Here is a 27,794-nt window from a genome sequence, read left to right as displayed (position 1 = left end):
TTCCCTTCTGTCCCTTCTCCCCTCCGCACCACCCTACCATGTTGCCCGTGGAATATAATGTATGCACCAAGAAAGAAAGAAATCCATTGTGGCATTTACAGATTATATTTATTCCTACCCTTTAGAAAATTCTGCCATCAGTAGCCAGCCAGTCAACTGATGAGATACTTAGTGAACTGAGGATATGTATGCCGGTGTGCCAGGCATGGTGCCATCTCTAGAGGAAGCTGTAGTTAGTTTTGATCAAATATATGCCCATTAAAAGATTAGAAACAGTACTTATAAATGCCAAATAAAGGATGCTGTTTCCCTACAGTGGTTGCCTTCTGAGAGTTTGCAGTCTAGCTAAGGAAAATAATACCCATCCTCAGGGAGAGCTAAGCACCCACTGATAAGTGTTTGATGGATGCTAAGAGTTACAGTTTAGACAGAGCTCCTGGCAGGCTGGAGGTGACCAGGAGAGGCTTCCTAGAGGAGATGACACTTGAGCTGTGCCTTGTGAGGAGTTTGGATTCAGAGAGGGAATGAAGAGGGGAGAGGGAATCAGAAGGTTGGGAGTCACACAGTACCACATAAAACTCTCCCACCGCCCAGCTCTCCAAATGGAGCAAATTAATTTCCTCTTTAGATGGAAGGAGACAAATCAGATTTTTTTCTTTTTTTGGCATGCAGTGTTTTCAGGGGGAAACAGCAGTTATGTTCTTATCATGAGAACTAGAAAATGTGAGGATGCTCCTCTCTGACTCCAAGAAGGAAAGTGAGGGCAGAGGGGAGAGGAGGGAGGGGGGAAGGAGAAGCTGGAGGAAACCACACGCTCAGAGGTTTGGCCACTGCAGGAACGCCATGTTCCCGGTTCTCAGTCTCACTGTGAGCATATTAGTCCATCGTTCAGCACTTGCAAAATATAACAGCTTAATTGTATGAGGTTTTACAGCTTAGCAGGGATTAGAACAAACAGACATATTTAAAATATGGTGTATCTCTCTCTGTCCCCCTGCAGTTGATGGAGGAGTTAAAATCCAGATTTGATGTGGAATATTTAATGCCTGGGTAACTTGGGGAGTCTGATCAGATCTTTGCGGTGCTAAGGGCAGGAGTTCTTCTCTCTAGCCCAGCTTCAAGCATGTATGCTTCTATGCTGGTTTAAGGGAGTATAGGGGCTGGGGGCTCCATCCATTGCCCACCAGCATTCAAGGCCCCTAGATGTTCAGAAAATCATGCTGCCATCCCATGTTGCTTTACATGAACAGATCTTTCCTGAAGCCACTTGAGGAACCTTAAAATTTAAGACTGCCTAGAGAAAGCTGGGGTTCCTGCCCACTGAAAACTACAGCTAGTTTAACTTGAATTCTGTGAAATCATTACTTTTTAGAGAAAGACATCTGAATCTGAGCACAGAGTGGAAAGAAGTGGTAGACCTGATTATTACGATAGATTTGTTTAGCCAGGCTGCAGAAATGAGCACTTTATGAGAATTTGTGAAGGGGCTCAAGTCTCATGTTTAAAAAATATTTTCCTCAAAGAACTGGCTCTATTCATCCAATTATTTGGGGGTGATTGTAATTAGAACTGAACATGTATGAACACAGATAGGAATATTAATATTTCTACTTATGAAATGATTATTTCTAGGACAGGGACCCAGAAGGTGACCAGCAATCCTTCTATATGCTAGTGAAAAAACAAGTGACCCTTAAGCAAAGGCCACACAGGCAGCGGCAGGTGTAGAATTCTCTACAGGAGGGGTCATGAGGCAGGCCATTTGGAAATGGGGTGGTGCTAGGTGCTTGGCTTGAAGCTGGGTATGTATAACAAACACACAGTTTACATTTTATGTTTCTGATTAATACTACTAGCAAAGCTTTCTAAAAATGTATTTATTCACATTTTAGGCAAATGTTAAGTGTTCATAGCAAAGATTGTAATTGTTTTAAATTCAAGTGTCTTAGGTAGGTTAGTGGAGACTGTGTGTGTGTGTGTGTGTGTGTGTGTGTGTGTGTGTGTGAGGCTGGGGGTGTTCTAAGCCTTCCTATCACACCTCTATCAAAGCTCTTGGAAAATGAAATCTGAACAACACCCCCATGATCATTTTAAATCACTTCCATTTTCTTGGTGTTGAGTCTTACAAATCCTGCTGTTTCAAATTTTCTTTAACTAGGTGTTTCCTTTTTGAGAACCTATCATTTTAAATCAAAGCTCTTAAATGTGAATCTTTTTCATTTTAGTGCCTAGATTCTAGAGATCTGGTTTCCCAACATACACTCTTTACATCTGTATCTACTCTGATTACATGCATCAGGCTGACATTCCCAGCTTCCCTCTGGATGACTGAAGAGGGGCTGGTGCTTCGTGGTGGTGCTGGGTTCGGAGGGCGCCTGGTGAGGGCTGCCTCTCTGCCCTCACCCACTTCACTCCAGGGTGAGCCATCTTCAGCAGCCCCCAACCACATCTTTGCCTACTCTTCCTGAGCACATTAGAAGGTGCAAACTGTACGACAGGCTTCTATGCTTCATTCACATCAGCAAGCAATCCTTCTAGTCAAGGGAGCTGATTTAATGGCAAGAAAAATTTATTTCCCTCTGGGTAGGTAGTTGGACTCTAATTCTTAAGAGCCTTTGTTCAAGAACATCTGGGTTGAAACTACTATAGTTAACAGATGATGCCGGCAGTAAAAAAAAAAAAAAATAGGCTTTGTGTAATATCGTTGTCAAATTTGGTAGACCTCTACTTAATAATTATCAGGAAGGCAATCTAACTTATTATTACAACAGCTTTATTGCAGATTGCTGGCTTAAGACCTTTTTTGCGACAAGTGGCATTTTTTTCTTAAAATAAGTAATCTCTAGTCCCCTGTAATTATTTTCCCAACCAGCAACTTCCTACACTCAACATATTGGGACATTTTATTTTAGAAGCTAAGAATTAAGTTCTTGCTAACTTACGGCTGCTTTTTTCCTGTTTATCACATTGTGAAGACTTGCTTTCTTCTTTCTTATACCCTACCTCACCCTAAGCCTCCTTTCTCATCCTGCTCTAGACCTATATATGATGAGGTGCCCTAGACTGAGGCAAGCCATAAGAATGACCGTAGGGATTGGTTGAGCAAAGCTTATTTTACTTTACCAAAAAAATGGTGTCATATGATGCAAGTAAATATTTAATCTCAGGACATCAATTCTGTGTGGTCTGAAGGCATATTTTCGGGAATGAACCCCTTGTAACAGGAGCTGTAGAGAGTCCCAGATATAAATTGCTGCCTGTATCTTACAACTGTACTTACATCGTGGCATAGTGGATTGAAGGCAAAAATTAGATTCCCAGAGCATATCGCTACTGTTACTTCTTTCTACATCCTTCTTTTCCAATCTTTCTGCTTCTAACAAACAAGTTAGGAAGTATCTTATTTTATCTGTACTCACTTCCAAGGCTTCTCAACCTAGACTTCCCTAGTTTACCACTTTTACTCTTCTGTATCATTCCAGCGACTCATGAGATTTTTCTTCCCATTCATTCAGACATTTATTTAATCATTGAATGCTTGCTCTTTCACTTTACAAAATGCCAGAGGGACAAAGCATATGTCTTGCACTGAAGAAGCTCAGTCTAGGGGGCAGAGAGATGAGTAAACAACTGATTAGCACACCACACCATACACGAGCTCCCCTTTTTACTCGCCTTAGTCTGCTCTTCCCCATTGGACCCCAACAGAGGTTGGATCTCTGCTGCAGCATGAAGCCCAGCACCCTGAAATTGGTCAATTCTCAGTGGCAAAAAACTCTATAATGAAAACCTGTGATTTTAACAGAGAGAGACATAGTTCTGTTTTCAGTGTAAATTGCAAATTACTCAAGATTCATGTTTTGCAAACATCTGAAAGATAATGACCGGAGGACAGATTAATGCCTCATAGGAGACAGGCAGTGAGCGACAAAGTGAAGAATGAGGAGGTTTGAGACGATAGGGTGTGTTGGGGACTGTGTCACAATGGAGAGCACATATCCCATCCAGAGGGGTAAGTGCTCCAAAGCTCCAGTCCCTTTTGGCCATATAGAATATGGCTTCAGTGTGATCACATCTGATTGATCAAGGAAACCTGAGAAGCTAGGTTTTAAATGAACTCACCTGTTAATATCACTGAGCATATCACTGCTGTTATGTCTTTCTACACCCTTTCTGCAGTACAGTTTTTATAAATGCTGTACTGACATGTACAAACAGAACACATCTCCATGTTGGGCTTCTGGCTTCATTTCCTCCACTTTTATGAGAAGCATTTGTGCAACATGCTGCATTGAGACTGGATTTCAACTTTTGGCATTTCAACACAAAAGCTAGTTAACCTCGAACAAGTTGCTTGATATCCACTTTTGTCTTTTCTGTGTAAAGGCCATTTGACCTTGAGCAACTCTCTGTCCCCCCTTTGGACCTCAGTTTGTCACCTGTATCAGAAAGGTAGGAGCAGACCATCTTGAAGGGCCTGAGTCCAAAAATCTATAGTTGTGGCACTGTTTGCTTATACCACTTTGTTTACATCCCTCTGTGCCTCTCCTCTCCGCCCCTTTGGCCAGTGAACAATGGCCTGCTGTGGGTCAAGAGCTTCTTAAAAAGAGGCTTCTATAAGGCAGTAGAAAAGCATCTTGGATATGAATTTGAAAGTTGTGAAAGAGGACTTAGACATCTGCTGGTCCACTCCCTGTGAAATTAAAAACATGCACAAGGCCACTTAGATTTATTGATTTTCCTGCATTAGAAACCTCCTTTCTTTTCATATCTAGTTCATAAATGGTATTGTAGCTAGGAAGACATAATTCACCATTACTGTGAACTGTTTCTTTGCTTCTCACCATTAGGATCAGATTGTTAAAGCAATTAATATCTTTGATCCCGTGAACCATCCAAGTCCCAAATCAGAGAGGCCGTTGTTCACAGGCTATCAGCAAATTGACTTCTTCCCGCTCCGTGCTAAGATCAGCTTTCTCCTTGAGTTTTTGGCATCTAGCTGATATTTACTTTAGAAAGCAGTCACTTAATCTGGTAATTTGATTCAACAAATATTGCATAAGCCATCTGATATTTTAAACAATTTAAGCTCCAGAAGTAACAGCCCCATAAAAAGGTGCATGGTAGCGGTGCTATATGGGACATAAATTAAGAAGAGCGTTTTTCCAGCTGTAGTTAGATATGTGGGCTGGTGTTTTAGCAAACTGCATAATCAGCACAAAGCCCAGGTCATTAGAGTCTGCTGGCAGGAATCAGAAATCCTGCAAATCACTGGCAGAGCCCAAATGAGCGTGAATGGAAGTGGTCCTTTGAAATCTGACTGCGTTGAAAGTAATAAGAGGGACCTCACATGAAGGAAGGAGCAATTGGTCTTATTTCCACTGGACGCATGAGGCCTTACCAGCACTTTACCTATAATCAGTATATCCACAAGGCCAATATATCTGATTATGTTGCTTTTCTATTTAAGACCAACCAAAAGCCTCCCATTTCACTTAGAATAAACTGCTGTGGCTAGCAAAGTCCTCATGATCTTGCTCCTGCCTAGCTCCCCAGCCTAATCACATCACTCTAGACTCCACTCCCTCAGCTGCAGGCTCACTGCCCTTATTGCTGGTCCCCAAACACCCCAGTTTCCTTCCTGCCACTGGGCCCTTGCACTTGCTGTTTCCACTCCCTAGGAAATGCTTTCTGCAGATCCTCCCATTGCCTGCCTCTTCTCATCACGCTCCAGTGCTCTGTGCTCACGTCACTTGCTCAGAATAGTTGTCCTGGGCCATCGTAGACAACACACCTTCCCAGATATTCTTTATCCTCTCAGGCTGCTTTGTTTTCTGCATAGTACTTGTCCTCATCTGCAAATTGATTATTATTTATTTGCTTGTAATTTGCTTATTGCTTATCTCTCCCAATACAAATTAGACTTCACCAGTGATGCAGATGTTGTATATCCTTCCAGGTACTAGCTGGGGACTTTGGGCAAGTCCCATAGGCTTCCTGAGTTTTAGTTCATCACCTGTAAAGGAGAGGTAATAATAGAAGTCTGAATAACTGGGGTAATATCTCCCTCTTAGGGATATTGTGGGGCTTAAGTGAGAACATGAAGAAAGGCACTAACCTATGACCCTTACCTCCTCTCCTTTAATGTTTTGGAGCTAAATAACCCCCTACTCATTTCTCAGTCTATCAGTCCAAAAAGTCCTTAAAACATAAGTGATAATGCTTATTGTAGAAGCTTGTAATATATAATGTATATAATAATTTTTTTGTGTGAGCCTGTATTTCTATAAATATAGAAGTATGTATTTCCAGCTAATTGTATCACATTAGTTACATGTTTGTATCTATATAATTTTATTTGTTGATCTTATACCTGGAAATAGTCTTCAAAAATCATTTTGAATGCTTATACAATATACCATACTTTATTGATTATTGGACATTTAAGTTGCTTTTAATTTTTTTACTCTGGAAAAATAGTTCTACTTTGAACATCTTTGAAAGCATAAATACTTTACTGGGTCTTTTATTATTTTCTTAGATCAAGCCCAAGTAAGTGGAAATCATTGCTTGAGCTTCTCTGTCTCTGTGGTTTCATGCACAGCACTGTGAAGAATTCCAGACAAGTCCAAAATCTTAAAGAAACTTGCACTGGTTGAGGAGACACATGAGACAATAGGGACCAAGCACAGCCAGTATAAAATTGACTAAGGGCCAAGTGATGTGGCTGGAGACTAGGTGCTGGAGGAGTTCTGAGAACAGAAAAGCAGAGTGTGGAAGTAGTACAGAAACCCTGCACAGAAGGTTAGATTTGACGTGGGCCTGGGATGATGGGTTGGGAGGATAGATATGGCATTCCAGGGGTCAGGGACCACATGAGTTAAGGCATAGAGGCAGGAACGAAAGAACCAGGTTCGAAGCAGTGAGGGCTGCGGGCGAGAGCACTGGGCAGACGAGGAGAGGCAGCTTGGATAGAGCCAGGAGTGACAGTGCTGTGCTCATGTGCTAGAGGCTAAGGATTATTACCATCATTCCAAGTACACAGGGGTCTGCTCGGAAAAACAACATGAGCCATTTGTACAAAAGACCGAAATGGCATCCAAATAACAGGTCCAGCTGCTCCAAATACCTCCCTCCCCCTGCAGTTAACGTTTTACTACCTGAATGAGTAACTGATGAATCTGGCCCAGCATAAATCCCCAGACACAAATCCCTGCTTGGGGTCTGTCTAGACATCCAGACCTGAGTGCAATTTGCACTTTGAACATTTAGTGCCTTATCACTTGCGAGAAATCAGGTTTAATGGGGAAGAGGGGGGTTGCCGCTCCCACCCTACTCCCTTTGGCTCAGTGACTGTGGTATGAGGGTGCCTTGCATAATGACGGCGTTAACGGAGTTGGAAAGGTCCTAACAGCGTCTGCCGCGTAGCTCTGGCCCTTCAGAAGCACTGACTGGGAGCTTTCTCCATCTCATTGCAGGCTGTGTTTTGTGAAGCTAAAGCTCCTAATGATAGCCATTGAGTACAAGTCCGCCAACCGAGAGAGCCGGTAAGTTTGTGGTGACCTTGCGGCCGGCTGACATTTACGATGGTGAGAATTCACCTGGAATGCTCCGTCCACTTCTTTCTTACACATTATTTATTTGCTTGGAACCCTGATGCAACACCTCCCTGACTCTAGGGCCCATTTCAAGGATTGCTCAACCAGACAGTGCTGCTTCTATCCCAGCCCCACCTGGCATAACATGCCCCACTGGGCCTTTGAGAGAGTGTTTCTCTAGGGGCAAGGGATGAGGCAGACACACCTCCCCCTGATCATGCCAACTTGAACTTTTTACCTTTTCAGGTATCCTAAAAATCTTTTCTACTGCTGTGAGCAAAAAGTAGGCGGACTTTGGCCTCCTTCACAGCAGGCCTGGGGCAGAGCCGTGATGGGAGATACCAGCTCTCTTGATAGGCAAATTACAAGCAGACTATTGTGTACCATATGTGCTTCTCCCTGTGCAACCGAAATCCAGGTGGCAGAACATCAGCCTCATGTAAATTAGCCAGGAGAGCTGGGCTCAGAGGCAGGAGCCCTCTTTATTTATTTATTTTGTACTTAATTATGTGCAAATCAGACTGATGAGGGTCTGGGTCTGGCTGAAATAGATAACACCCCAGTCAATATATGAGTTCTCGCCGGGAGATGGAAGCATCATGTTAACAAGGGATTTTGTTGATGGAGCACTGTATGCATTACAGATAAAATACAGATGATTTTTGCTCCCCAAGTCTTATCAATGGTCTTGGAAGAAAGAGAGCTTATTGAGAAATGCTTGGGCATTTGGCCTCTGAAATAATATCCATGGTTTGTCCTAGCTATGGTAAATAAGTCTTCCCATAGATGCCCAGGTATAGAGTACAGATACCCTCTACCATATGCCTTAATAACTGAGCAGAGTGCAAGACAAGACTAGAAGGTTCCCTAAACCATCATTTAGGGAGTTTTAATTATCTGGATGAATGACTGAATAAAGCCAGACTCCAAATGTGTAGTCTGTGTCTCTATGACCAAAAAACACTGGATTGTAAGCAAGTCAATCCAATGTTCTCCATTACCTTAATCACCAGATCAGATTGCTCACAAAGGCAATGTGATCAAATGTCAAGCTGTTTGGAAGTCCAAATCAACCAAAAGCAAGAAAAAAAATGGTAGATTTGGTGACCACATGTAGAACATGGCAGTAGCAGTTAACGAATATGTATATATACATTTTTCTTTTCTGTTTTGGCAAAGTGAAGAATATTATTTGCAAAAAACTGAGAATCCTGGCTGTTTACTGTTCAACAGATAAGGTGAATGTTTCTGGGATTGCTGTTTGGCCATGTTACTGCCAATACTCACCTGTACCTATGTAGGGGGAAACATACATCCTCAGTTTTTGCAAATGATATTCTTTGTGTTGCCAAGTCAGTAAATCTTTATGTAATTCAGTGTTCTCTCTTGATCACTTCAGTGCATCTCTCAAAAAAGTGTTAAGATGTGGGTGATGCTGATGTGTTTCTCAACCCTTCTGGAATAATGTCATGGCAGAAGACTACCCCTGAACCTTGACCAGTCACCTCCCACCTGCCACCTTTTTGTTCACAAAGAAGGAGAGAGAAAGGCTGTTAGTGGTTTGGTGTGAGTCTGCTGTCCCCAAACTAAGAAAAAATAACTCAGAGCTTTCCCTAGAGACAAAATCTTGTCTTTGATGGGCCTCCAATTAATGCACAAATCTGAGATATTTTCAACAAAGCCATATTTATAGATGTAGATAGTCTTTACATTTTTTTCAGAGAAGAACGAAAAGAACTTGTTCTGGCTTTGTTTGGGCTTTCTGTGTGCACTTGCCAGCTTTACTCCTCAACTGTGGCTTGGTCTCGGTGTGGAAGCACATTGGTTCTTGTGGAAAAAGGTGTGTTTCAGGGAATGTGGATCATGCCTTTGAGAGAGCACGAGATTTATCCAACATGATATCCGTATTGAAAAAACCCATGTTTCTGACCCTGAGATAATAACTGTGATCTTTTTCTTCATTGAAAGGCTTCCCATTTCCTTTCCCCTCACATTTCTAAGTGATCAGGTGTTCAATGTGGAGAACACTGCTTCTCCCTTCCACCCCCTTGCCTCCAGCCTGTGTTTAACTACCTCCTTTGTTGTTCTTTTATTCATGATACTGTTTTCATGCTTTGTTGAAAAGCCTTGTTTTCCCCTGTGCATCCTTCAAATAATTTGAGACAAAGGTTTTATTTCTTCTTTCCTTCTGGTGTCAATCAATTTATTATCAAATTGTTTGATTTTAAATTCTTTTCTTGTCGTTCTGCAGAAGCCGAAAGCGGTATGCACTCTTCGTTAACTTGCTTCCCAACCTCACCCTCTATCTTCACCTCTCACCACAGGACTAACCATTTGCCACGAATTCAGGGAGATAGAGATGATATCTATGTGTATATGTATATATGATCTCATTCCCTTGTCTAGTATATACATATATATTTATGTATATGTATATTTATATACAAACCCCTCTCCAACTATACTACATAAAAACTGAAAGGAAGATATTGCTTTTATTGTTTGATTTGTTGATTCTTTTCTATGACGCACTAACTTCTTTGCAGGAAACCTAAAAAACTCAAAACAAGGGCATAATCCTGTTTTCAATCATGGCACTGATGGTGGGAACAAAATGCTATGAAAGTTGAAAAGGAGGACGGCTTCTCTCTAGCCCTTGGTGTCTGCTTCTGTCCTGTCCTGATGTGTCTCGGTGTCCACCAGACTCTGTGGTGCCATTTGTCTATGTGACACATCCACATTCCCGGTGGCCTCTTCCTCCCTGTGTCTGGTTTCCAGTTCGTAGAGCAGAACTCGTGTCCTTTTGTCCACAAAACAGAGACCAAGCCCTTACACTTAACTCTTTGTCCTTAAATTGACTTTGATGTTACCATCTTGTGTGTTTTCTACCTTGGGCAGTACTCACTACAGACTTAGAACCCTGCCACTAAACTTCCAGATTGCCATGTTTGGTCTAATGAATGAGTACTGTTTACTGAGATGAACTCATGGCTTTATTGTTTCCTGGTGTGTTTGGGCATCTGTCTTACTATGAAGTTTCTCAGCTTTGACCATGTGGCCTCACCCTGTTTTGATGCTGTTTTGTGTTGCATGAAGCATGACCAAATCCCCACTGATAACTTTTATTTTGTGTATCTATTTGGGTTAATATTTCCAGTGTAGTTTTTCAATAATGTGTGCCTTTGGGCAGTATTCTTGAAAACATACTATTGAGATGCCTACTTGTTCATCTTCTCCAGAGTTGTTTTTCTCTGTGGTTGTAATCACTGTCACTTGTCTGTATTTGTTGTGTGTGTGTGTGTGTGTGTGTGTGTGTGTGTGTGTGTGTGTGTGTGTGTCTGGAACTCTTTCCCAAGTCAGACTCTTCTGTGACTTCTCGAGTAGGTGTGTGAAAATAGAGGTGGCTTCCTGTCAGTTTGGTATTATTAATATGATCCAACTGCGAGAAGTTACTGCAACACTTTGCATCTCCAAAGGTCCACAGTGGTTGCACCTCTGCTGTTGGCTTCTGGCCTTTGAGTTCTTTTATCCTGTGGTGAAGGCATGTTGTGATGAAGGCATGACTTGTCCTAAAGTGTGCCAGAAAGTGACACGGCTTGCTCCCAGAGCCAAAGATCCAGCATTGTCCTTCCCAGATGAACTCCTGCTTCTCTAGCCCATAAGGCTACTATTTTCCTCTTATGCAAAATGTATTTTTAAATGCCATTTTTGTTGAGATGGACTCAGGCTTAACAAGTCCTTGCCTGTATCACTGGTGGACCACAGTGGTGGTCATTTGATATGACCATCTGGGAGCAATCTTTATTATGCTGTCTCTGTATAAGTGAACTGGGCTTAAGTATATGGAAGCATGGAATACACATTGTGTCTCGTACATATATTCCATAAGTAAAAGTGTGTGTGTCCAGTTGTGTGGGACTGTAGCAGCATATGTTTTAAATCCCAGAAGAAATGAAAAGTTCCAGAAAGGCAATAAGATTTGAGATTTGGGAGTTTCTGTAGGCTGTGCCCTAACACAGCCCATAAATGGCAGGGCAGTTGTACTCTCTGAGGGGAAACAGTTTGTTTAAAGTCCCATGCACTGACAGTTGTATATGACTTTGTGTGGTCAAAGAGGCCACTTCCCAGTGACATGATTCATCTGAGCAGAGCCTGAACTGAAGACCTAGATGGCTCTTATTCTCTTGCTATAGTCAATGAAGTCCCATTAGCTTGCTAGACAGAGATATAATTATATGTTATCAAGTACAAATTATATTCTCATGTGAGTGATATTTTTGTAAATTGCTCAGGGAATGGTACATTACACCTACTCAAAATTGAGGGGAGAGGAGAGAAATACCCACCTGTCATATTTATCCATAATGGATAAAAGCCTTTAAAAAATCTATTTCAGTTGAATTACTGTCTCCCAAAACAACAAACAAGAAAAGTTTATGATGATTGAAGCTAGGTGGTGCTTCCCAGATGTTATGCGTAAGTGGTGGAGAAAGGGAATGTATCATTTTTCCTCACGTCCCAAATCTCCAACCTGACCAAGTTCAGGAGGAGATACGTCATGGAGTGTGTTGCAGCTTGAGGCCTGGAGCTCCTCGCTCTCCTGGAGGAACCAGACAGGGACATTTCCCTTTTGGACTGAGCCCCACTAGCCAGTTCCATGTGAATATGTTTCATGTTTAGGAACATGTATTTCAGTTCTAATGAGTGGTGTTTTCAATATTGAAATCATTTGCTCCAACTCCCCCAGTCGCTAGCCATTTATGTATTTTTATATTTACATATTTATGCTTACTGTGTCCAGGAGATTGTTCACTTATTATCCACCCCCCAGCGGAGGCCTGGTTGCTCCTTTGGTAAGCTTGGTCTCTGAAAGAAGAGCTGTGCCTACCGTTCTCCCTACTAGAGAGGGAAAGAGATGGATACTTTTGAAACTGAGACCAGTGACTTACGGTTTTCATTCAATAAATGGTTGAAAAGTGCTTATGGCATGTAGGGCTCTAAGCTGGCTACTGTGAAAAACTTATTTACAAAAGTAATATAAGATCATGCTTCTCACTCCTTTACTCGACAACGGGTTCCCTGCAGAAAATACATATATTTGCTCCGTATAGTGGCAAAGAGCCAAAGAATAAGTCTACTTACAAAACTAGTCTGAGAGCAAAGGAAAGAGAACAAGAATCCTTGGAGAAAGGACCACCAGCCCTTGGCCTCCAGCTGTCACTGAATGTTTTCAGTTGAAATTACAAGGTCATAGAAGAAAGAGGATAATTTATAGGTTCCTCAAAATGAGGAAAAATCCACCCCTGCCAAGAAGATGTCCCTGTTGGAATTCTGCTAATTGATATATGGACTTTTTTCTTTGAGATTTTCTCGATTCTTCACATGACACATCTTGAAGTTTATCTCTGATAAGCTAGTGAATTACACAAAACTGGAGCCAGAGACTGATTTAAAGTGATGCACACAGAGGGAGGCTTTTGGCAGTCATAAGAACAAAACAGATTTAACACTGAATATCCTTTTAAAAGATCAAAGCCCTTTAGAAAGATTTACATATTCCCATTAGGAGGTCAGTAACATATTCTAAGGGTAGTAGGCACCTCGCAGGGGGGAAAAGAAGTTACTTTTGCCTAGGATCCCTATCTTTTTATATTTTCAAAAAGAAGATTAACACTTTATTTAAGCTTTCTACATTTGGAATGTGGATAGAAAATGTAATGTCTCAACTATCAAAAAATGTAAAATATCTCCTCAAAAAGTCTTTGAAACTTTGTACCCTTACACAGGGAGTGTTATATGCAGTGGTCCCCTGAAACTAGGGACACATGCTTCTTTACCAGATCCCTAAATATGTGAGTGGAATCCAGCACAGTAAGCATTTTTATGTGTCTATCTAGATTTCTTTTCTCCATTATTCTCAGAAGCTGGACTTCTTCTTTTGATTCCAACTCAAAGGCTGCCTTAGCCTAACCTGGTTAGCTGGAAAACACACAGCCTCAGAGCTCACATGAAGAGAAGATCTGAAGCCGCTTACCCCATCTCAAAGAACAAGAGGGCATCCAGGAGTCACGTGGTCAGTGACATCCTCAGTGGTGCTTTTGATGCTTTACACAATCAGCCATATGGTCTACGGAACAGAGAGATACTCCTCTGTGCAAACAAAGGCCTGTTCAATCAGCCCATCTCCAGATCTTGTGTAGGGACGAAATGTTTTGGAGACCTCAATCAGTAGAAAGATCTTCTGACGCCAATAGAGTGCCTGCTGGGTAGTCCACTAGCACTAAAGGCACAATGGATAGCTGTGATGCTGTGAGAGATGATCTCCCTCTCACTTAGTTGATGTAACAACCTTGTTTATTATTAACAGTGGCCATGTATTAAGGACATACTACGTGCAGTCACTCGGCACATACTATGTACTTTAATTCTCTTAGCAACACTCTAAGGCAGTGATTATTCACCTCATTTTACAGATGAAGAGAGAGGCTTAGCTGCATCCATATGCCCAAGACCAAGATCTAAGTTTGTGGGCCTGACCCGTGCACCTGCTCACTTTACTGTCATTGACGGGACAGTGAAGCTGAGACCTGAACACAAATCTACCTTACATCAGTGCACAGAACCGCTGCTCTCCACCACAGTAACTTGACAAAAGCAAGCTTGAAGGCTGTAATAAATAATCTGAACCTGCAGTCTCTGGACTGACAAATTCGTAGTGTAGGCCAGTTCTGTTCACTGTTGATAAAGAACAGAGGAAATGAAAAGAAACTTTTCATCAACAGGAACCTTGCTAGCACTGTATTTCCAGCATGACACTGTGGACTTGATAATTGCAGTGCAATTAATGAGGCACATAATGTAAAAAAGGGAAACAGGGTTCTGTGTGAGGCTTGTTTTGTACATAGGTGTCATCAAGACATGGATGAGTGTCACATTTCCCCTTCTGAATGACATTGTTGAAATCATGATAGTACTTTTTCACTCAGAAGCTTTTTTGGCGCTCTCATGAATACATATCAAAATGGAGACTTTTCCAACTTTAAGAAATTAGCTTCTTTAGATTCCAGAAATACCCAGAATTTTTCATGTATGTGCTTGTACATTATTCTGGAGTATACAGTTCTTAACCCTGCAACTTCACCTCTTTATGGAGAGGATATTTTGACAAGAAAACCCTGTGCTCCATTTCATGGGGCCAGCTAAAGAAAATCTGATAGCTCCATTGAAAATGGAACACACTTTTGGCTCTTGTTGTGATAACAAATAATAAAAGTAATAACAACCAAAATGCATTGAGCCCTATATATATATTATCTCACTTTATCCTCAGAAGAAAGACTATGATTATCATCACTCCAATGTTATAGATGAGGAACTCAAGTTCTAGGGAGATTTAGGAACTCGCCTGAAGTCAGACAGCTACTAAATGGCAATGCTGGAACTTGGACCCAACTTCTGACTGCAGAGCCAGGGCATGTAAGAACTGCCTTGCAGGAAAGGGGGTAAGAAACTCTGCAGAATCCAGAATTCTGCTTTTCTATAACATTGCATTTAGATGACTTTGTAAAAGGAATCCATGTGAACTGCACAGGCTCTGACCCTTTCTCATGATCCTGAAAAATCTCACGGCCGTTACACCCACGTGAAGACTTGGCAGCGGGATAATTAGGAGGTGCCTTTCCAGCCTGCCTGTTGCAAGCTGGGGCTGTAAGCATGGCCTGCTGCTTCCTGATTTGTGAAGAATCTCACTGCTGCCTGTGGTTCTAGGACAGAAAATATAAAAAGATAAGAACCCCCCTGCGAGAAGATTGCCTGTGGAATCTTCTCGGACTCTTGCTAGTACTGAGTGTTAATAACAGTGATGACACAGGACTGGTTTCCTTCTGTCACGTCTTTTTATGGGTAATAGTGGATGCTCTTGTGAACATAGACAATTATATATATATTTTGCAATAATGATCTACTCTGAGTTCTCCGCATAGGACAAAGGTTCACCTGGGTCCTTCCTGTATTGCTACAGACACATCACTCTGTTGGCCACAGCACTTCTCTAGAATGGTTTTACCAGCAGTAAAAGATTCCATGTTAATTACCATCCTCCATTTTGATTGTTTTAGGCAGTTGAGGACTTCCTTTAGCCTAATTCCAAATGTCTATTACCTTAAGCAGCTTTTCAGATCAAAGAATATCTCTGCTATCTCTATTGCTGTATTTAAAGTGCCTACATTCTGTGTCCAATAACCTGAAGCTTTATCTCAGTCTCTGTTTTCTGAAAGACATTTCTGTATTCTGCTTTTGATCTGCAGAAAATTAAACCTGTTTGATTCATCCATCTATTAGATTAGGATACATTTATCTCTTCTGTCAGTCCAGACACAACTTGGTCAGCTAATCTATTTATACTACTCTGAAATAGGACAATGTATATATTAGGTTCATACTTCTCTGCAGGGGAAGTTTTTCTAGGGATTATTTACAGTTGTTTTCTAATCACAGCTTGCCCCAATCAGGATGTACTGGACACATACCTTATTCAAACACTGCCATACATTTTTGTAAACAGCGGAGTGGAATTATTAAGTATTTTTAATGGCTGGCATTTTTCTTTTTCACTGTTCAGGCAGTCCAGTTCTTTCTACATAGGCGGCACATGGAATCCGCTTCCCTGTCTTTATCAGTGTCATGCAGATGTTCTGTTTGCTTCTGCATGGTTATGGGTGTCTTGTACCATTCCCTGCAGTAACATGTGGTGTGTATACACATATGTTTCTGTATGCACATAGGGGTCCCATTAATGCTCTGTCATCTGACAAATGTTAGGCTGATGTAGCAGTAGCTTGATTCAACCAGTAACACTCAATGTTGACCATCAACAGCAGTTTCCAAAGGGATACATTATTAGGAACTTTGCTTCAAATCAGAAGTCTATTCTATGGCAACCTCATTATACAAACACGGTACTGAAACCTAGATTTGCTGGCATTTCTGCAACAGGAGTATGCCAGCCTGGGAACGGAGCAGCAGAGCTTTGTGAGGACATTATCTAATTAAATGTGTGGGACAGTGGACATTAGGCTTCAGACAAGATCTTTAGGCCAAGCGTTAGAGTAGCGGGCCCCCTATAAAATTAACAGTACAGTGTAGCCTTCAAGGTTTTATCCAGAACACAATCTGACAAATGTGTCTTCTTTGTTTCTTTTTGTTCACTGAGCAGTATATTAATTAATCCTGGAAATCATCTTAAGATCCAAGAAGGTACTTTAGGATTTTTCATCGCAAGTGATGCCAAAGAAGTTAAAAGGTAAGAGTTTATTTTCACCTGCCTTCCTTTCTGGCCTAGCCATAGACATCTTGATGCACGGAGGTGGGCGTGCTTCCAGTATGTACAAGGCTGTAACCCCGAAACTTCTTAACACGTGTCCATTGGTACTGAGCGGTGCCGAGTCTTAGGGAAAAGAGACTGTGCTTTCAAATGCTTCTATGTACCCGTCACAAAATCAATTCAACGTCTTTGAATTAGAATAATAGTGTTTTAGAACCGTGAGGACTGGTTACCTGCTCCTTCATTTTCCAGGGGAAGAAAGGGAGTTCCAGAGCGCTAATCAGAGTTGTTCTGATTCTTGATGACCCAGAACATAATGTAGGTCAGCTGGCTCCTTGTCTAGTGCTTCTTACTTAATATTATCAGTGCAGATTTACTCAAGAATTATCAGTTTTCTACTTTCAGTGCCAAATGGAATCTCAAACAGTTTGGATTAATTTCAGATGAAATACTAAACTAGCTATACTTCTACTGTGGCCTTCTCGGTAAGTGCCAGAAGTCATCAGGTTCAATCCTTAAGCTCCTGTAGGTGCAGCTCAGGATTTCCCTGGCCTCCATGTTTTATGACATTTCTTTTAGTATCCTTAGACCTGTTTAAACAACCTAGGAAATCATAGGTTCTTTGCAGAGCATCACGGAATACTGTTATATTTGATTCTACCCTATGAACTAGGAAGAACTTATTAGAAGATAAAGGTGACTCAGGGTCAGGTTACATAGCTCAAAATAATGTTATATAAAATATTTTAAATAAACTACCAATTATGAAGGTCTATATTTATATAAGGCTCTTGTCTTCATTTAACAAGTTCCTCCTCAAAGCTAGGCCTGTGCTATGTATGGGTCTACATTCTGTATTGCCATCCCTAAAAATAACCTTAAAGGTAAATCTTCTAAAAACACTCAGGGCTTTGGTTTCTTCCTCTATAAAACTGAGATAAATGATTTGTCCAAGGTCACATAGCTTATAAGCATGTGGCAGAGCCCAGGTTGGAACTGGTCTTTCCTTTCCTAAAACCCACACTTCCCACCAAATTTTACTAATACTACCAAATTTCTATGCAGAGTTTACTCTGTATTGGCACTGTTCTAAGTACTGGGTACCAGGTATTGATGAGCTCATTGACTCCTCTCAAAAACAGTATGAGAAGTGTACCATTACTCTTCCCATTTTACATATGAGGAAACCAAGGCACAGATTGGTTAACTCCCTTGCTCAGAGCCACACTACTCATGAGTAGTAAAGCCGAGGTTTAAAACCAGGAAGGCTGGTTCCAGAGCTTCCATTCTTATTTGCCAAGTCATGCTGAGCACGGAACTATGATGTTTGACAACTGATGCTTATTATTACCTCCTTCCTCTTCACCTGCTCTTGCAAACTAGCCAGACTAGCGGTAAAAGCTTTTAGGAAAAATAAAATGGAGTGGAGAGGCAAAAGAAAAAAAAATCCTTAAAACCAAGCTAATGACTAAATTTACTTCTGCACATTGGGAAAGGATTGCCATTATTCAGGTGTGAGAGAGGAAAACCTCCCTCTTCAGCTCCTGGGTCCTCACTGTCCTTTAGGAGTACCCCACGAACCAGGTTCACCTGAGAGAGGAAAGTGGGGGTGTGGGGTGGAAGCCCCTCAGGTCCTCTGGAAGAGAGGGTTGTGCTCACGTCTAGACTGTGAAACACAAGAGCTGGAGGCAGCATCTCAGCACCACGTACAGGGGCTGGGGGACATGGGGCACCATAGATCACATGTCCCTACCAGAGAGCAGATATAATATGAAGCTCCCATTTGTGTAATTCTATTTCCTATTGCATCTCTCACTAATGAATGTCACAAATACCAGGCAGTCCAAAAAACAAATTACCTCCTATATTAGGGAGTGCAATATGTCTCACTTCAGTGTTTTATGGTATTCACAAATACATGCTGACACAGTCAGCCTCAACACCAGCTTGTAATTTTCCATGGTGTGTGATGTGTCAGAACAAATGCTGTCAGTTAGGGGATTTCAAATAGATGAAGACTGCAGAAAACCACAGAAAGGACCTTAGAGATTTGTATGTAACTACACAAGTTTTGTAAAAATGGAAAAGTAGATTATGATGATCTAGTATTGAATTTGCACCTCCTGCTGCAAAAAAGCAACAAAAGAAGTGAGTGGATTCTAGCTCACAGAATGTCTCAGATGCAGTGTTTTAGGAGAAATGAAACCACCCAATTCCAGTCCTAGTCATTTTGGGACAAGCACTTGTTCACTTGTCCTTTACTCCTTGCCACTAAATATTTTCATTATTAGATAAACTTGGAACATAGTCTTTAATGTAAAAGTCACAAAATGGTGCTTTGTTGACTGAACTTGGCTTGCAGACATGATTCATTTGAGTCATAACTTTTAAAAAATGTTGCTGAGATGAAGAAGTCATAATCTTATATATAAAATCTCTAATTACTTGTTTCTCCTGAAAAACTTGGAGCTCCAGAATTACTGGGCATTATTCTCATACTAATGCATTCATCACTTACTTTCTAGAACACTCTGCCCTAGGTGCCAGGAAAAGAGTGGTGAGCAGTGGATGGAAGTTCGTGCTCTCTTGGGCTCATGTTCTAGGGAGGAGAGAATTGCGGTTTTGTTTATTCATGGTGCAAAGAATTAATGCAGCTGGATCACTGATTAAGACTGGGTGTAAGTGAAGGCTGCTCTGTGGGAGTGCCATTTGAGCTGAGATGGAGGTGATGGGAAAGAATCCATCACACAAAGATCAGAAGGGAAGAAGAGATATGGTGGGAATAGTTTTGTGCTCAGAGAACCAAGGGAAAGAGTATCTGAGGGACTAGAATTGTGAGATGAGGTTCGAGAGAAAGGAGGGGCTGGTTCCCATCAGCCTTCCTACAGAGGCTGGAGTTGTTATGAAATGAAGTCACTGATGGTTTTAAGCTGGGGGTGATGTCGTCTGCCTTACATTATTAAAAGATCTTTCCATTGTACATCCAGCATTGAAGAGGATGGGATATGGTGGAGCAGGAGTGGAGGCTGAGGGATGGGAAGAATACTGCATAGTTCAGGTGAGAGAGTAGAGTTTGGGCTAGAAGGGTGAGCAGAGGTGGAGAGAAGTGAGACCACTTTAGAATATATTTTAGAGAGTCTGTAGGACCCATCGATGAACTGGATATAAGACATGAGGGAAAAAAGAAGAATCAATAATGGAGCCTAGATTAAGAGCGTTGCAATTGGCTGGAGGCTGGGATCTTACTAAGATGGGGGAAAACTGGAGGAGGAGCAAGTTTAGGGTGCTAGTAAAGTAAGAATTCCATTTGGTTTGGGTAGTGTTAAGTAGGCGATGTGTACTAAACATACATGTGGAGAAGTCATAAAGGCTGTTGGATCTAAAACTTTAGAGTTCTGGGGAAAGATGAGAGCTGGAGATGTAAGTTGGGGTACTGTATCAGTGAGCGTCCTGGCAAGAAGCAGATGGCACACTTAAATGGGGAAAGGGAGGTGAGTTTTAGGAAGGGACTGTATGTACTCATGGGCAGAGAGCTAAGGAAAACCAACAAGAATGTGAGAGCACCCCAGCACTAGCGACAGAGGGGAGGCACTCTCAGTCCTAGACCTGCAGTCAAGGGGAAGGAGGGCTGTTGGAACCTGGAGAACAAGGTTTAGTGCAGGAAAGGCTGTCTGGCAGGATCTGTGTCCTTTAGAGAAATGTTGCCCGTTTCATGAGTTTGCTGGGGGTGGGGAGGGCTTGTCTCTTCTCACCCTCCAGTGTCCTGGCTCCTCCCATTGGCCGAGCGCAACAAACCAGAGGACAAGGAGACCCTAAAGAGCAGTCCTGTGGGTCATAGATTTGGTCTTCTGGATGATGTGCGTGTCAAAGTCACCAGCCTAAGGCTGCTTGGGGAAGGGGTGCAGTGAGCTGGAGAGGAGGTGGAGCGGAGAGCAGAGAGCACTGAGGTTGGAGGAGGAGGCACGGGGTGGACCCTGAGGAGGGTGAACAGGCCTCTGGAGTCCACGGCCTCGGACTTAAGGTGAGGCAGTGAGCACAGTCAGCTTCCATTCCTCAGCTCTGGGGGCAGGTGGAGGTGTACAGTAGGGCGGGGCGGCTTTGCCAGGTGAGCAGGAGAGAGGCAAAGATGGGTGGGCAAGACAAGGTGCTTGCAAAGAAGCGACATTTGACAAAAATCAGCTGGAGCTTAGATACTCTGCCCCTTCCAGCTGGGGAACGTATCTCCAGGGCACCACAGACCCCCACCCCCACCCCATTTCACTCATTAACTTTACCTATCTGGTCATTTCCCCTTCAGAATCCAGCTTTAATTCATGAAGTAATCACACTTTATCTTTTCAACAGTCCATTCAGATTCATTATCAGTTCATCATCTCTTTAGTAGAGATGTGTTTAAGACCTTGGACTCTGGGGCTAGACTGTGTGGATTTGAATCCTGGCTCTGCCATTCTTAGCTGTGTGACTTTGGGCAGGTCACTTAACCTGTCTGTGCTTCAGCTTCCTTTTCTATAAACCAGAGATAATAATTGTACATCCTTCAAAGGATTGTTTGAGAATCAAAACATTTATTAATACTTATAAAATGCTTAGCATAGTACCTGGTGTATGGTCTGTGCTCTATAAATGTTGGCTGTTGTTATTGTCATTATTAGTATGCATAGGAGCATCAAAGGGAGAAAATGGCCAAAGGAAGTGTAAGCAAACTTGCTCCCATCTTTCCTGTCCTTCCTCTTGCAGGGCAGGTCACCGCTGATTGGCTTCTTAGCCACTTTGCCACCTCAGGGCAAACAATCAGCTATCTTTTCTTCTTTCGTGAAAAGAATGATGAGATTATGTTTTGCGAAAACATGGATGAGAACTGGCACTTAAAGAGATGGTGGATGAGCTCCTAGGTTAGAAAGAGCATTGGACTTGCACTTTGAAGTCCCGGGGCTGGCGAAGTCCAGCACAGGATGCTTTTGAGCAGGTCATGACAACATCCTTGATTTACAGGTGAGGACACTGAGTCCTCGGGGACTCAGGGATCTGATTGCAAGGTCGCAAAGAGCTCTTTCAGATGCACAAGTCTTAACATTGCCTTACAGCCAGTGCGATCATAAATGCATCCTGCGAAAAACATGAAAAGGAACCTAGGATTAAAATGGTCATGAATTGTGTGTATTTCTTTATAGCCCTGGTCAAGAAAGGCCCTGTTTATCCCTGGTATTCAGTTTCACGTTGGGAGTGGTGAAGTACAGTATAAAACCAGAGATTTTGTTAGTCCCCATATCCAGAAGTTTGTAAGGCTGTGTGAGTTTTATCCCAGTGCCCCCAGTATAGAAAGGACAGGCCTTCAGTGAAGGTCTAGGCCCTGTGCGTTTTAAGGAGTGCTTGGGCCATCTTACTGTGTCTCATCCGGATTACCTTTGACACAGCCGATGAACCTCGTCCTCACGTACTGACCCAAGTCAGAGGAGGGGAATTTCTTGTTGATTGCTTCCTCTGGATCTCCTTCTATCCACCCAACCTTGTAACACCCTCTGCCCACCCCATTCTAGCGGTCAGCTGAGCTGTGCTCCATAGTGAGAAGAAAACCTTCATTTATTACGTGTTCTTAAGGCTGGAGGGGATGGGAGTTGGTCCTGCCCCTTTGGGAGTGAACATAGGCTGTGAAGTCCCAGAAAGAATTTGGCAGAGGACCCACTTGTGTTGTCCCTTCTGTTTTTCCCTCCCCACTTTACTCCTCAGCCTTTCTCTCACTTTGACTGCAGAGAAATAGGGCTTTCAAAGCGACAAGGCTACTGCTTTTATCTGACCGTGGAACGTCACCTTTGCACCCCCCTTAGTATATATTTGACCAGACTGTGAGATTTCGGAGATGTACTGAACTCCCCCGCCAGGGGCCCGGGGCTCATGGCCCATGTGCTCTGGGAAGCAGCCCTCAGTGCTGTTCATAAAAATGAAGGGCGAGCGAGCAGGCTCAGTGTGTCACATCAGCAACCTTTCCCCCGGTTCCTGTTCAAATGAAAGTTTATTAAAAGAAGCACTAACTCAAATCGCAGAGTCCCGTGTTTGAAATAAACCGTCTTGCAACAAACATTTCCGTCTGTAAATGTCTAAACCTTTCAGAAGATGAAAGGAAATTAGTGCTGGCGTGTTTCATTAATTTGGCACCGCAGTGGAGGAAATGTGGTACTCATTTCATTTGGGTGGATTATGAAACGTGTCAGTGTTTCCATTCTCTTTCTCCAGGGCATTTTTTTACTGCAAGGCCTGTCATGATGACATCACAGATCCCAAAAGAATTAAAAAATGCGGCTGCAAACGGCGTAAGTAGCGTTTCTTACCCCTTTCCCTCCCTCTCTCCTTTCCTTTTCCCCAAATGTGTTTCCCTCCTCCTTCTCCTATTAAAGAAACACTAAACATCAAGAGGTTTCTTGAATATGTTTATGTTTCACCCAGCAGTTTAAAGAGACATGAAATAAATACCTGTCCTCACTTTATTAGAGCAGAGGATGAAAAATCACCACCATCGATATGTAACACATAGGAGTGAACCTAGTGCCGAATCCCCACTTCTTGACTAAAGGGATGCCTGTGTAGATGTGTGCAGTTGCACATAGTAAGTATGGTGTATGAAAAGGAGGGCAGCTAAGACCGTGGAGGAGGGAGTGTTTTTGCATAGGGATGTCCCCTGGACGGGGGACCACCAGCTGTAAAGATGGCTGTACTAGGGCTGAAAGAGAAACTGAGTCAGAGGACTCCGACTCCCAAATGGGAGCTGACTCTTTTTCAGTTTGTGATTACTGCAAGTTTTGGTGCCAAAGCCAGAGTTTTTAGCTGTGATGCCTTTACACCGGTCCGAGAAAAGAACTTGGCCATCACGATTGGCCTCCTTTGCTATTGTCTCGTTAGCCAGCCTCCAGCATCATTGCTTTTTGGGGTAGACTAGATTGGGCTAGTGACTTCTGGCTATCCAGTCTGAAATTCCTTCCAAAGCAGCTCGCCCGTGGGGCCTCTTCGGAAAGAGATGGACGGTAAGTCAGGAATGCCGACTCATGAGCTTCTGAGGAACCAGGATTTAAAGCGGGCTTTGCCTCGAGAAGGCCATGCCTTTGCAGTAATTATGTTGCCCTGCCTAATGGAATCGTTCACAACCCTAGAGAAAACAATAATAACGCCTTCCTTCCTACTGTGATTCAGTGTTTTCAAAGCTCCTTATGACCATTATTTTCTCTGATCCTCACCGTAACTTTTGTGTAATTGACAGGGGGTGTTATTAATCCCATTTTACGAACAGAGAACAGGAAGGCTCCAAGTTGAGTGGGAGGATGAGAGTGCTGAGATGACACGGAGCCCACAGACGAGACGAGGGCTCAGCTCACCCAGGGGCCGTCCGGGATTCTGGGCTCTCAGGGGCCTCATTGTTCTGTAAGAGAGGGGAGGGCAAAGTGGATGACCTTGGGTCTGATGAATAAAAGCACAGTCATGAAAGATCACCCCGTGAAATGCTTTCTCACAAGCCAAAACCGGACAGAAGCGTACGTTCCTGAGCTATGCCGACTGAGCCAAGGGCTTCTCTCACTGCGCTCCTAAAGGGGGGCACAGTAACTGTGTGATCACTCTGCTGGAGCATGGAGACATCCGCCTCTTGGACAAACACCCCTGGGGAGCACGTGGTCTAGGGCCATTTCTGCAGACACTGTCTCAGGCCACTTCCCGATCTGGGGGCAGCTCAGGCCCACTGTTTTGCTCCGGGCGTCTCCATTCACACCCATGGCCGCTTACCCCCAACTCCAGCCCTTTACTGAGGTGGGTGTTTATCAGTACCTCAGGCAAAGAGACTCTCACTTCTTGGGGCGTAAGAATTCTCTGATTCTGACAACTTCCCAGGAAGGCTCCCCATCCAGTCTTCCCCCAACTCCATAACTCAAAAGGCCCTTCTCACCGGGCCGTCTACCCCAGCCCTGCGTGGTTGGTCATGAACATACAAATACAGGCATCTTCCTGGTCATTGCCATTAGAGGGAACATAGCATCCCGAGGTGGTAGGAAACACGAAGGAGTAATACACGTAAAATGCAAGCGGGTGAGCTCTTTGAAAGGAAACTCTTGCAGTGGAGGAGGTGGGAAATGCAGAGGAGGGCTGAGGCCAATAACCCATGGCTGGATATTTGCCGAAGAGCCTGGTCCCATGGGGGTCTCCATGAAATCCACCTATGGATTGTTCATGCACATGTTTTTAGTACCTTCTTTGTGCCAGGCACTGTTCTTGGTGCTAGGGTTGGAGGGATGAACAAGATAAAGTTCCTGCCCTCCTGAAGCCGTCACTCTAGTGAATGGAGGCAAACAATGACCATAAAGCAATTAATAAATTCAGAAAGAGATAAATGCCAAGGGGAGAGAGGAGACTGCTGGAGGGTGTGAGGAGCCATGTAGGCCCTCTGCTTTAGCTGGAAAGGTTTGGAAGGCCTCCCTTGGGAGGTGACTTTGAAGCCAGTACCCAGTCTAGGCAAGCAGAAGAATGAGGCAAAGGCCAAGAGGCAGGAATAAATCTGTGGTGCTGGAAGGAAGGAAGGCCAGTGGGAATGGTGGGACTGGGGAGAAAGTGGCATGAGATGAGATGAGAGATGAAGGCAGAAACTTGGGTTTTAGTTCTATAATAAATATAGCCATTGGGAGATTTTGAGCAAGGAAATGAAGTCAATTCCTATTTTAAATGCTCTTCCTAGTGACTGGACAGAGAACAAACTCTAGGGAGGCCAGAGTGGAAATGGGAAGGATGACGGGAAAGCTTCTCTGACTCCTGCTCTGATCCTGGCCCTCAGAGGCACCTCAGTGGGATCCAGCAGACAGGTTTTAAGTCCCTAGAAATGAGAACTTGGCCTTTAGGATATTTTTCCATCTTGGTTCCAGGCAAGAAAACAGCAGCTGACTTTCCCTTCTTCCTGGAGAGAGGGGCAAATAATTGTTTGAAATGGTTTTATTCTCTTCATTTCCTTTAAAGTTGGTTCAGCTAGTGAAGCATACAATCTCCCATCATGCACAGCACAGATTGTGCCAAAGGGATTCCTCTCCAAAACCAAGCCATTGTGACAAGGGTCTTGCTCCCTTCTCTCTGCACCACCCCCTTACCCCAGGGGCTCCTCATCTCATAAAGGGCCTGAGCTGTGGGGTTAATATTTGGTAGCAATCAGAATTGTCCAAATATTGTTCATCCCAATTAAAAAGCCATAGAAGCCTGTGTTACGGAGGGAAGGATGCAAATGTATTATGTGTCAGGGGTGGTTAGAATAAAACAAATTATTAACCATGACCCTTCCCATGCACATGCCAGGCAAATTAGGAAATTGAGGAAGATAGGTTTTAGTTGCAAAGACATTTTCATTAGGAGTGAGAATTGTTAATAGTTCATGGGGGGAAGGGGTTCTTGTGCCTTTGAATATATATTGCCTGGTGCCCTAAGTTGGGGAGGGAAACTGACCCCACCATCATTTGTCCAAATCTGTTAGGCCAGGTATTAAGAATTCACCCTGGAATGTCACATCTCCATGAAGGCAGAGCTGATGACAGTCACTGCTCTTTATCTACAATTTCCTAAGCCTCCTCCCCTTCCAACCAGGTCTTCCTGTTCCAACCCCTCCCTACCACCCCATTCACTTGCAGTCAATAACCTGAAACGTTTTATGTTGTACTATGTGGAGAAATATCGAGTGTGGACATTCCGTTTCTGAAAATTTTGTGATATATAGGTTAACTGTTGCATTTCTTTCCACTTCTTCATAGCACTCCATCAAGGAAGACAGTCAAATTCAGCTGTCTGGCCAAGGAGCAAGCTCTCAGAACCTGCTACTTACTCATTATCTTTTTCTGTATAACAAACCTGGTCTAATGATTTGCATTTCCTCCCCACCAGCCTCTAGACATTTGCCAATGGGTGGACTCCTAGGGGACAAGTCATGTCTAAATTGATGTGTTTGAAGGAATTTTCCTTAACTTATAATAATTGACATATTTTTGATTTATTTTTTTTCCCTTTGCTGCCTTGGAATACGGCCCCTACTCTATTTTAACTGCCCTCTGGTAGTGATATATTGTGAGTAAAATGGGTTCCCAGCAGCCCTGAGTCCAGTGCCCCTGTCTTTCTCTAGAAGAGAAACTTCTTTTATTTTCTGTACAGTTTCAGTTTTTTTTTTCCTCTTTTGGTATTTGTGTTGCATGTAGCAGTGACATCATGCCCCAACGCCCTCATCTAACACAGTCTGCAGAGTAGCGTGGAGCTGGAGAACCCTGAGAGCAGGGAACCCCCTCCGTTCATCCACCCCACACCCCAGCCTCTTGCCAGCTTCTGGCGCTGTCTTATTTTTCCATTTGAAAATAAGACCTTGACAGCAGTGTTTCTCTTGAAGGCCATGTCTCAGGACCTTCCAGGGACGCTGAGTAGGCTGAGGTAATTACCACTATAGCTCTCGATGCCTCATCGATTGGGGGTCATTGCCATGCTTTGCCTTTGATAAATTATACTTGGTCTCCTCTGCTCTTGAGCTTGAATTCCTATCCTGAAGCAAAGCACATGTGCTACATATATATTCCTGGGTTGTGATATATATATGATATATAACAGTACTTTATATGTAAAAATGTACATTTTTATATATAAGTGTTGAAGTATTCTACAGAGAGAGTGATGTATTTCTTACAATATATTTGCCTCTCTCTATGAGAAAGTGCTTGCTAGAGAATTAATTGGACACCAAACTTTGGGACTGTAAGTATCTAAACTGCCTTACTGGAGACAAGTATTTCCACAGTGGTAATTATTTCCTACAGTCTATGAAGTTCCCTTGCTTTACAATAAAGTTTCTCTTTCAATCAGGATCCCCTAGGACATACACA

General features: G+C 42.9%; 1 protein-coding gene across 28 annotated transcripts in view; it reads left to right on the top strand.

Moving 5' to 3' along the window:
• KCNMA1 (potassium calcium-activated channel subfamily M alpha 1) overlaps positions 1-27,794 on the top strand; it is a 702,509-nt gene that overhangs the window by 553,120 nt on the left and 121,595 nt on the right. For 26 of the 28 annotated variants that reach the window (XM_057506035.1, XM_057506055.1, XM_057506052.1 and 23 more), the window contains exons 16-18: positions 7,479-7,547; positions 16,813-16,899; positions 23,152-23,228. In XM_057506035.1, the coding sequence (XP_057362018.1) occupies positions 7,479-7,547; positions 16,813-16,899; positions 23,152-23,228 (233 nt within the window). Of the gene's footprint in view, positions 1-7,478; positions 7,548-16,812; positions 16,900-23,151; positions 23,238-26,985; positions 26,995-27,794 lie in introns of all 28 variants that reach the window. The other 2 variants (XM_036928540.2, XM_057506046.1) reach the window with 2 other exon arrangements.

The sequence above is a fragment of the Manis pentadactyla genome, chromosome 8, assembly GCF_030020395.1.
Source record: "Manis pentadactyla isolate mManPen7 chromosome 8, mManPen7.hap1, whole genome shotgun sequence".
Lineage (NCBI taxonomy): Eukaryota > Metazoa > Chordata > Mammalia > Pholidota > Manidae > Manis > Manis pentadactyla.
This window is presented reverse-complemented; position numbering and strand designations above follow the sequence as displayed.